At 38.5% G+C, this 12,071-nt stretch overlaps 1 protein-coding gene across 2 annotated transcripts in view; it reads right to left on the bottom strand.

The window, feature by feature from the left end:
• LOC126484832 (aminopeptidase Ey-like) overlaps positions 1 to 12,071 on the bottom strand; it is a 243,462-nt gene that overhangs the window by 221,332 nt on the left and 10,059 nt on the right. For both annotated transcript variants that reach the window (XM_050108430.1, XM_050108438.1), the window contains exon 2: positions 6,396 to 6,487. In XM_050108430.1, the coding sequence (XP_049964387.1) occupies positions 6,396 to 6,482 (87 nt within the window). In that variant the 5' untranslated portion in view covers positions 6,483 to 6,487. The remainder of the gene's footprint in view (positions 1 to 6,395; positions 6,488 to 12,071) is intronic.

Below are 12,071 nucleotides of genomic sequence, written 5' to 3'. Positions count from 1 at the left end.
CATGTCTTCATTTCTGTCCGTGGTTTTGTAGCTTTCTTGCTCAGTTACCCATGCTAGGATGGGTAGGGTGTGTGCACGATGTATGCAGACACCAGAAGAGCTGGGCACAGTTCACAAAGAGCTGAATTTGGTTTTGGGTACCGTCAGCCATCTTCAGGCTGCTGCCTCTGGGTGTAGTGGTAACAGAGAATCTGGCACATTGCATGGTACACTTCAGCTGTTGCTTGTTTCACATACGGACTCTGCTGCCAAGGCACTTCCTAGTGTACCTGACATGGTGGATCCACCCTCACAGCATGATGAGTGGCTTACCATAGCGTGTTTGCATCGCTCAAGGCTGCGGTCCGATGTGGAAACTGATCATCTGGCCTCACCTATTCGCCCTCTGAGTGGACAGGTGGCCATTCCTTCAGCATGGTTCGCACAGGACACAGTGTCATTCAGGGATAGTAAGTTTGAATGTAAGGTGTGTTAAAAGGAAGTAGCATTCAGGGATGGAAAAAAAGGCAGTGTGTATTCTGACTGCCTGATGGGTTCTCTTTTGAGACATGGAGAAGGATCCCTTCAGCTATCAAGTGTGAAGGGCGTAGTCATCTGCAAGTTGTGGCTCACACCAGCGGCAACGACACCTTCACTTGGTTTCTAAGGCCATTCCCAGTTCGTACATTTGGCTGGCGGCAGTGGTGAGATTGCTGATCTTGCATGTCAGGTGCAAGCAGAGCTCGCAGTTTGCAACATTCTTCCAGGAGTTGATTGGGATCAAAGGCTTCATTGACTCTTTGATGGTCTTGGATGTAGATTTCTGAATCAGCGTAATTGGGTGGAGAATTATAGGACTCCCCTTGATAGGTGATGGGTGCACTACACAAAGAAAGCACCTACTCGGGTAGCAGAGTACTTGTGAAGTACACATAAGTGTTTTTTAGGCTAGATGGTAGCTTGAAGTGCTATGATGAACACTCGCCAGTCGATACGCAGCAAGGGAAGTCAGATGGCGTTCAGAATAAAGACACATCGACTGTCGAAATTTTATTAGTAAACTGTCGAAGTATTCGTAATAAACCTCTCGAACTTACTGCCCCCCAGGAAAGTTCTTGCACTCAAATTATTCACGGTACCAAGAGCTGGCTGAAACCCGAAACAGAAAGCACTGAGATATTTAGCGATTCATGGAACATATATCGAAAAGACAGACCGGGCAGGCTCCTATATGGAGGACACCGTAATGGGCGTCCCTGACGTAGAGCAACAGCTGAAAATGTTGAAAGCAAGTAAGTCGCCAGGTCGGGATGGAAACTCAATTCGTTTTTGCAAAGAGTGCTCTAGAGCACTGACCCCTTACTTAGCTTGCATTTATCTCGAATCTTTCGCCTAGGAAAAAGTCCCAAGCGAGTGGAAAAATAACATGTAACTCTTTCATATAAGAGGGGTAAAAGAGCGGACCCGCAAAATTACAGACCAATATGTTTAACATCGTTTTGCTGCAAAGTTCTTGAAAATATTCTCAGCTCGAATATATTAGCTTCTTGAGGCGGTAAAACTTCTGTCCACGAATCAGCACTGTTTTCGAAAGCATTATTCATGCGAAAGTCAGCTGGGTCTTTTCTTACGCGATATCGTGCAAAATGTATGAAGGACAACAGGCAGATTCCATATTCCTAGATTTCCGCAAAGCATTTAATATGGTGCCCCACCACAGACTGTTAACGAAGGTGCGAAAATACGGAATAACGTCCCAGATATGTGAGTAGCTTGATGACTTCTTCAGAAACAGAAGCCAGTACGCTGTCCTCGATGGCGAGAGTTCATCAGAGATAAGGGTACCGCCAGATTTGCCTCAGGAAAGTGTGATAGAACCACTGTTATTTTCTACACTCATAAATGACTGGGCAGACAGGGTGAGGAGCAATCTGTGGCTGTTCGCTGATGATGCTGTGGTGTACAGGAAGGTGTTGATGATGAGTAACTGTAGAAGGATACAAGACGACTTAGACCAAATTTCGAGTTGGTGTGATGAATGGCAGCCAGCTCTAAATGTAGAAAACTGTAAGCTAATGCAGTTGAGGACTGTAGTAGGAAAAGAGAATGGTTGACTTTGGTTTATTGGAAGAATTTGAGAGAAGTGTGGTTCATCTGTAAAGGAGACCACATATGGGATACTCATACTTTGACCCCTTCTTGAGTACCGCTCGAATATTTGGGGAATCTGCATCAGGTTGGATTAAAGGAAGATATCAAAGCAGTTCAGAGATGGGCTGGTGGATTTGTTACCAGTAGGTTAGAATAACATGCAAGTAATACCATGATGCTCTCCATTTGAGCCACTTGCTTTAGCAAAGATTGAACTGAAACATTAGCCTAAAATGTAATAGACAAATACGGGGAAAAACTTAATACTAACATCACATCCAATCTTGCCGAAATCACTGCTTAATCCTTTCAGCTGAGCGCTAACCGTGTATGCTCTCTACATTTCCAGTATAATGCCCAGGCTTTCTATATTTAAAATATAATGCTGATCAATATTGGGTACTATGCCCAGGCAGATTACACAAATCACACCTAAATCAATGAAAACCAGCATATGTTTCTCTAGTGCTACCCCTAAATTCACTCCAATTAATCCCTGAGTCCGCTTTCCTGAATCTAACTCTCAAAACATCTCTCCAATCTATTGGTTCAGAAATTATGAATGGAAAAAACAGTAAAAATAGTTTCTTCTCACTCACTACAGTGAGTGGTGATACTGAACACTGACCCATGGCATTTACTACTTTCACTGATTGTTACTGACACCTGCTTAATAGAATTGGGGGGGGGGGGGGGGAGAGGGGGGGCAGACAGACACTATTATATGCCAGGATGGTTGATTAGAATGGCATGCATATGTTGGGTGTGAAATACCAGTTCCTCAGTGATCATGGAATCAGAAATGCTCTGTTAGCAGTTACAATGTTCATTCATTGAGACACACACATGGTGGCTGATGCCGGTGATCCCCAGGCAGCCATGGCTACCTCAGCAAAGCACAAAAAGACATACTTGGCTGCTGTGGCTCTTGGTAGCCAGGTGGGAGTGCCAGCACAGTTGAGTGCAGCATCAGCATTGCAGGCACGTCACTTTTACAGTATTCTGTGGAAGCCAATTCATTGATGGTGGCCACTGATGGGGTCATGTATATGACTGGATTTCAAACAGAAGATTTTGAAGATATTCCTGCATGGCCAATACAAGATCATGACTCAATATCATTTAAGGCCTGAAGATGGTGTATTGAGTCATAAAAATTGGTTGCAGTATAGTAAAATCAAACTGACAGCCACAGGTGTTTCATTTGATTACGTAAGTGACATATTGCCACCTAAGTCCTGGAACTGTTTCCACTTTATCACCATTATATTACATTAATTAAATAGTTAACCAACCACTACCACATTGCACAGCATCAACTCTGATAAAGGTAAAAGTCACAACACATCCACAAAACACTGAGGGACCCTGCAATATAATTTGGGCACCAGCTGTATTAGCTATAGTAATCTCCAAATGGTATATGGTCATGCAGGAACGTCTTCTAAATCTCCTGCAGTGTAGCATCTTCTGTGTGAGCAGTCCAATGCTGTTGCTGTTGCAGAACGTGACACATAGCTATGATACAGAAGATTAAGAAGATGTTCCCACAAGACCGTATACAAGGTTATGACTCAGTATCATTTAAGACCTGAAGATGGGGTACTGAGTCATAAAAACTGGTTGCAACATAGTAAAATAACATCAAACTGATGACCACAGGTGTTTAATTTAATTACGTAAGTGAACAGCTGAAGGGTAGCATACAATATATCACAAGGATGGACATACAAAAACTTGGAAATATTGCTAGGACAGAGCAGTGAGTATTTATAGTGATTTGGCCAGCCTTATTATGACTGGGTCCCACCATTGGTCCTCTAGGGACACAGGCAGAGCAGTGGCTGATCCCAGCATGAGATGTCACCTTGCTCCTGTGGCAGACTGACATTTTGCATCGTGCCACTTGGCAATATGCCAGCCCTGGCAGCAGGTATTCTCAGGCAGCTAAGTTGTCCATCTGGCTGTGGGTTTTGAAGTCTACTCATAGGAATGTTGCTGCAACACTGTCATGACTTTGGAGATTATTGCTGTCAACATGCCCAGCACACTGGTAGTCTTTGACACAATGGTGATTTCGCTAAATCATTTCAGGCAAATGCCGGGATGGTTCCTTTCACAGGGCATGGCTGATTTCCGTCCTCATCCTTCCCTAACCTGAGCTAGCGCTCCGTCTCTAATGACCTTGTTGTCGACGGGACGTTAAACAACACTAACCTAACCTAACCTAACCTTTGACACAATGCTCCAAGCCTCTGTCTTATCTGCTGTACTTTTGTTGAGCTGCTCAGTATGATTACTTAAACATATGACTATCATATTACAGGGTAATATCTGCAATGTAATATCAGTACATAGTCAAAGGAGAGGAATAATCAACACTAAGCCACTGACTGTCGCATGTGTGATATCATATCTCAGTTAACATTCCAGAAAAAGTTTTCCTCACATCAGTGTCTGACTGTATGTGTGCATATCATGGCAGGATGATAGCCTCGAAAGTCTAACCACCAAATGAAACACAGTGATATGGGGACAGCTGAGAAATGCTGTTGGAACAGGGTTGATTTAATCTCATTTCCATCAGAAACAAATCCTCAGACATTTATTACGCAGACTATCTCATATTACCCTTATTATTAGGTGCTTAAATGAATATTATGTAAAGGTGATTCTGAACAAGCACTATAGCAATATATTCAGTAACTGCTAGCATAGTTTAAGCATAGTTTGATGCAGATGCAAGTGAGCTTTGCATCCCAAACTTGTGTTTTCACATATACAACACGAACATTAGTAACATCTGTGGTTGGAGCAGAGCACTGCACGGGAAATAGTGGAAAATTACTGTGAAAGAAAATCACAAGTTACAATCCATTGCACAATGAAATGCCACTTTATGAAAATTTACAGGTGGTCCACTGTAGCAATGGCATTTTGAAGTTATTTACCTTAGTTCAAATAGCCAAACAGCTGTTACATAAAAACTGCCATACAACCTTCCTGTAACATGCCTCATCACATTTGTGTGATATGTAGCTCATTGTGCTTAATTTCCATATCACTTTGAATCCACTGGATATCTACAGTGCAAAGTATAAAGCCTCATTTAAAACCCATGGATGGGCCTCAAATCTGTGACTACCACTCTTTAAATTAACAATAGTAGACTGTGGCTGCGGTGGCAGAAGTAGGTACTGTCCAACTTTGTTCAGTTCTTCATATTTCAAGACTTAAGTAACTCCACTTGTAGTGAATCTCATTTGTGATTAATTGACATGACATTGCATATAAACAAATTATTAAATGGTAACTCATGTATAAAGCTCTTAGAATCATGTAATGAAAGCACAGGTCATTGGATGAAGACTAAAAGAGATGTCTCAGTGATAAGGAGACTAAACTCACATTTAGGATGAGCAGGGTTAAAAAATGTCAATCTGGCCATCCTGATTTAGATTTCCCAAAGTCAGTTAAGACAAAAGCCAATACAGTTCCTTCGAAAATGAAATGGCCAGTGTCCATCTCCATCCTTGTCCTATCCAATATTCTGCTCAACAAGTTGACCTCACCATTAACATGCTCTTGAACCTTAATCTTCCTTCTCTCTTGTTTGGTATGAAACAGTTAAGTGAGAAAATAATAATACTGACAAGTAACCAGACAGCTTGCTGAGGCACAAGGAAGACATCAAGATAGCTCATTGATAAATTGTTGAAACATGCCTGTGGCCTTTTTTTTGCTTTCTTTTTTAGTAACCAACAACTGTTTACCTCAAATTTAATCAACTGGTTAGTGTCCTATGGCTAGCTCACACTTTTTAAGTTTTGTTATTGGACTTACGAGAAAAACTATTAAAAATATAATATCTGAGTAGAGGCTTAATCAGAGTATCATGATGGAATAACTAGGAAAAAAACAGGAATGAGATATGTGCATTTTAGTCATTTAATAAATACTACTCTTGATCCACTCTTCAGCTTGTCCAGGTTATACCTTAATTAAATCTATATTTTCCTCTACTGAGGAGCATAGAAACCTAGTTTTAAAACAATAAAAAAGTAAAACAAAAATAAATTTTCATGAGAAAAATATTTTTCTATCTCTGCTCTGGGCTGGTAACATTAAAGGTAGCAAATCCAGATACTTATATCCAAGTAAACAGAAAAATTTAGGAATAGAATGTAATTTAAAAAATGATAAATATGACCAAGAGATTTTGATTTATGATGTTGGATAAAAATTTTAGGTGTAATTCTACTCACCCCATAATCATGCAGAGAGTTACTGGTTGCTGCAGTCAAACATACCAGAGTGACCACAATAGGATAGATCATTATTTTCCACAGCATTCTTCCTGTAAACAGAGAAAAAAAGTTAGGATATCAACTGCATAAATTTTGGAAATGAGAACGCTACACAATTTATTTCAACACAATTCTTTATTGATATATAACCACTCCAGTCAAACCATAAAAGACACAGCTTAGGTTATAGTTGAACAGAGCTGCAAGTGGTTAATAGCAAACAGTTTAAATCTTACCTTGTTCACAAAGGTTCACATTACACAATTTCAAAAAAGCAAAAATTGCCTATGAGTGCCATAGCTAGACATAATTGCACATTTTGCTAATTTAAACACTGTGTAAAATTTCTTGGTGTCCACTTGTATGCAAGATAAAATGGAATCATTTTACATGCTTTGTGCTAAGAAAAGTCTGTCACTGAGTTTACTGAAGTCAAAGATGTTTGCTTTATTTTCACTCTCAGCTTCCTTACTGTATCCTGTTATGGGACAATGCAATTAATTTAAATAAAGTATGTATTTTTCATGAGGAAAAGATAACAAAATTTATTTGAAATTCTGCACAAGAAAACATACAAAGATTTTTTTACGGTGTATATTCCATAAACTTATTAACTAACTCATCAAAATCAATGAACTGAAGTAAATTTGCTCTCTGAAAGAAAGTGTACAACTGGGGCTTCCAGGGCTCCCAGCAGGTGAAGAGCTCCCCCAGTGCATCAACCATTACATATGTCAGTGCTCATTACACATCCCTGAAAGGTCTCATTTTCAGTTGGAAAGGAAGAACACGATTAATGAATGAATGAATAAATGAAGGAGACAGAAATGAAGAGATTTAATCTGTCTACTTTTTCTAGTGCAAACAGTAAAATAGTACAGCACTTGTAGAGGAAGGCTACAAATGCTATGTGATCATGTAGCACAAAATAAAACACAAGTTTCACTCTGTAGCTAGAAATGAAGCACAGGTGGTCTGTAAAAACATATATTTTATCAAAATGTTATCTGGTTACTATATTGAAGTATGTATGAATGTAGTTACAAAACAGGATGGAACTGAGATGTAGCATTGTCAAATGTGTAGCTGAACATGGTAAGTTGTTGGATTCAAACTTGGAAGAAATTGGTTTGAAATTACAATTCAGTCACCTGAATCTAGGCTATGCATGTTTATTACAAAACATTTTAAGTGAGTGCAAAGACAGGTCTTTAATAAGGTAGTACAGATACTTAGGTACTCCTGTAAAAATAGACCAGAGTCATGTAATAAAACTGTGTGCTAAACTTGGACTTGAATCCAGAACCTTAGGTTTCATCGGCAGTGCCCTTACAAGCTGCTGTTACAGCTTCAGTTCTGTCTCTACCCCTTTCTTAGTTTCCAACATCACAGAATCTCACCTGTATACCTTACTGACCTTGAAGTCCTGGAAGAACAGGTGTGAAAGAGTGATGCAGCCTAGGGGTTGCTGCCAGAATCAATCCTCCACTCAGCAAAGGGGTGGCCACTGTTTTGAACCACTTTTCAGATTAAAAGTATGAAACAGAGTGGAACTTGACTGATATTGCTCTAACTGGTTAAACTACCTAGACATGACTCACACCTCTTATCACACCTTCAATTCTGCCATCTGTCCTACCATTCAGAATCCACAGAACATGGGGGAAGGTACACCAATGATTCATTTCTTATCCACCTAATACCTGTTCTCTGGTCTCAACAGAAACGATAACGACTTCCAATATGACTGAGGTGCTGCAAAATTGGGAGTACCACAAAAGTTTGTTGTAGATCCAATAGGTTCCATGATATATGTCAAAGATCTGTCACTAAACATAAGATGATTCAATTTTTTTCTAATTGCTGATGACACAAGAGTCATTATGGAAGATATTGAATCAAATTAAAAAGGTTAATCTAACAGGTCAGGGGAGACCAAGGGTATACAGAATACTGGGCAATACTGACATCATTGCTTATTCAGCTGAGTAGCACTATAGTCAGTGGAAGATGGGCACTACAGCATAGTGGATGATGCCAGAACTAGAGTGCAGAGATGGTAAGTTCTTGCAAACAAGTCTTACAGTGGTGTTAAAAATTGATTTATATTGAATTTTGACATCATTTTCATTTATTTTTAAATTGAGGTAAGCATTTCAGTACTGTAGGTAGACACTATTTTTCTAGTGCGTCCTTTGGCATGGGTTTTGTAAATTTTCGAGCATTAGCAAAGTCATTAAAGTCTGGTCTCCACTATGGAATTGGACAATAGGGGGGTAATACTGACTGACAAATATGGGGCAGTTTTAAGACGGCGTTTGTCTTTACCCATGCTCTAAAATTTGAAAAAATGGTTGTTCACACTTAAGGTTGTCTGTTTAATTTCAGATGGTGAGGACAAGAAAGAGAAAATCAGAATGGACTGAATAAACTCTAAAAAATACTTTATGACTGATTAAAACCAAATGTAGACAAGAGACTGTCCTTGGGGAGAAGATCTGTGTTTATTCCTAAACAAGAATAAAAATTAGTCAACATTGTCACATTAACCAAATGCAGACAAGAGACTGTCCTTGGGGAGAAGATCTGTGTTTACTCCTAAACAAGAATAAAAATTAGTCAACGTTGTCACATTTATTCCATTACATTTACGTGGTTGAGTTGGAGCAAATTTCCTATGACCACGCTGAAAAACTGGGTGCTAAACCAAATTTCAATAAAATTATGCAAATGTGGATGGATATGTGTGTGTGTGTGCGAGTGTATACCCGTCCTTTTCTCCCCCTAAGGTAAGTCTTTCCGCTCACGGGATTGGAATGACTCCTTACCCTCTCCCTTAAAACCCACTTCCTTTCATCTTTCCCTCTCTTTCCCTCTTTCCTGATGAGGCAACAGTTTGTTGCGAAAGCTTGAATTTTGTGTGTATGTATGTGTCTGTTTGTGTTTCTATCAACCTGCCAGCGCTTTCGTATGGTAAGTCACATCATCTTTGTTTTTAAATAAATTATGCAAATGGATGGAGAAGACTGGGTTTTTGGTTTTAAAAATGGAAATCCTGAAATCAGATTTAGAAAAACCACCAGTAACAAGTTTGAACAGAGCTCTTAATCAATAAAGCAGAAGTTGATTTATTTTTTTTTTTTTTTTTCACCTGAACACCATTTTGGAAAAAATGTACTGTGCTGGTATTTTGATACAAGTCAAGGTAATAAAATATTACATTATTAGAATAGGAATTTTATTCTCTCTCTGTTTCATACCTATGGTGTTACCCAGGAATGGTGCCAATACAACCCAGGTACTTGGAGAGATAGCAAGGGGTTACAGACTTCAGAAAATGTTTGTGTAGCTCCAAAGGTTTTCATGTTTTTCCAGCTGTACATCCCTGGGCTGTACTGGGTGCCATGAATTTTTCCATGGAAGTGACAGATTTCAAAACAAAATGAAAATTCTCCTAAGGTATCAGTTTTCCCCTTGTCTCCCTCAATAGGTGACACCAGGATGTGGTATAAAGAGACATGGTTATCACTTACATGCAACAAAACGCAATCCAAATAGTTTCTGAGACAGAAGTCAAGTCAATGCAAAATTTTATTACCACAGGAATATCGGATAATGAGAGGAGTTGAAATTTTAACACAAAGCATAGATGAGTCACTTTCTTGAAAGAGTCACATGCAAGACCTTGTGCAGAAACTAAGTACTACTATCTTTACCACAAGAATAATCTTCACTATCACTGACAATGAACCACAATACATTGTTTACTTTCAGAAGCCATTATTCGAACAAGTTCTGTCATCCCTGTACATATACATTCTCTTAGTATTTGAATTAGTATTATTTACTCATTGAGAAAGAGCTGAACAATTAGTGAAAAAGGATTTTCCTTAATAATCATATGAAAAAATAATCTGCTATTCTGTAGGTTACATTTAGTATAGACTGGTTACATTGCTGTGAAGTTTGGATGAGAAACTACAGCTTTTCAAATCTAAGTTGAAAAGTTACTTTATTGAACACACCTTTCCATTCCATACTATAAATTATTGGCTGTTTTTCTTGTAATGTGTTATTTATATGTTTCCATTACCACAGACATTTTGTTGTGTTTCATTAATCTGTAAATAATGTACAAATCCTTTTAATGTTCAGGTAACATAGTCCCATTGATCTTAGGGGAAAATGTGTGTCATTATTTCACAGATGTTTATAATATTTTGCCTTTTTTTTAAAAAAACTGTGTTTTTTACTGTACTGTTGGCAGTTTACATTACCTTCTTGTGCACAGAATTCCATATGAATTAAATATAACAATATTTTCATCTCAGAAGATACAGTGTCTCAGGCTCTATACAAGCTTTCTAACTGTTCCTGTTCTGTTGCAGCCTCATGTTTCTAGGGGGAAAACAGGGTTCAAAGTGTTATATTCAGATATTTAGGACATAAAGAGCAGGTAAATTTCTTATGTATTGAGTCTATTTCATAAATTCTCTCACATTTTCATCTTTTAAGTTCCCTATAATCATTTGACTGCAACTATAATCTTAATTGATCATCTTGTTTTATTGTTCACATTTGACCACATGAGCACATAAGACATTTCTTAATTATATGTAACAGTACATGGCTTTTGCAAGATGCATTCCTGTCTTTTTTAATAATTTTACTTTGAGAGACAGGTTTGTACTGAAAATTAACAATTCCATAGCTTCACACATTTTCTATGAAAAAACTGTTAAATAACACCTAGTACTATGCTAGATCATAGGCTTTAGTGTTACGCAGCTGCAAAACTTGCAGCAGCCACAGTTTAAAATTTGTACATTGTTTTTAAATTAGTGTTTTCAGTGCTTCTGTTTCCAAGTATGTAGCAACCAGTTTCTGCCTGTGTTTAATTGAATACCTTGTTTTGTATTTACAGGAGCTAGACCCACCTGCAGTTGACTCTGTAGTGTATTTGAATGTCACTATAAGTATCATTGTTGTCACTAATTTTGAACCAGTAAATGGTAAATAACATCCAGTAGAACACCAGATCCTGCAGCATCAGCACTAACTGGTAGTCATAGTTGTAATAGCAATAATGTAACATTTGGGCTCAGCTCCTAGATTGGTTTATATATATATACTTTGGTTTGGAAGTAAGCAGCAACTGTGTTTTGGGTTAGTTTCTTTATTTCCTTTTATATTTGTATGAGTTGCGATCACAAGTAAATGTGACTATGGATTTGTCATGGGAACTTGGTGAAGGAGTTGATTGCTTGCTATGAACAGCTGGAACTTGCATTGGATACTGTCAACTGATTTCATAAGGTAGAGTGGTTGAGTACTGTCCTGCTATAACAAATGTGTTACAGAGCACTCCAGCTATTCCTGTTGCTAATATGCTCATCAGACAACCTTGATCTATCACTAAGTACTCATCTGATGGTGGCTGGCTGGCAGATCTGGAGTTGTGGAATGGTAAATTTTTAAATGGTAGATGGCTGAACATATTACTCCATACTTATAATGAATCTTATCTTCTGCTGATAATAAGACAGACCCAATAAGACTTTTCTCTTCTGCACAAGCAGTGGACTTTCATCCGTCTAGGTCTGGGCAGCCACAAAGGGTAAAGAACAGGCTGTT

This window comes from Schistocerca serialis, chromosome 1, assembly GCF_023864345.2.
Source record: "Schistocerca serialis cubense isolate TAMUIC-IGC-003099 chromosome 1, iqSchSeri2.2, whole genome shotgun sequence".
Classification (NCBI taxonomy): Eukaryota; Metazoa; Arthropoda; class Insecta; order Orthoptera; family Acrididae; genus Schistocerca; species Schistocerca serialis.
Note: the sequence above shows the minus strand (reverse complement) of the source record. Positions and strands in the feature narration are given on the sequence as shown.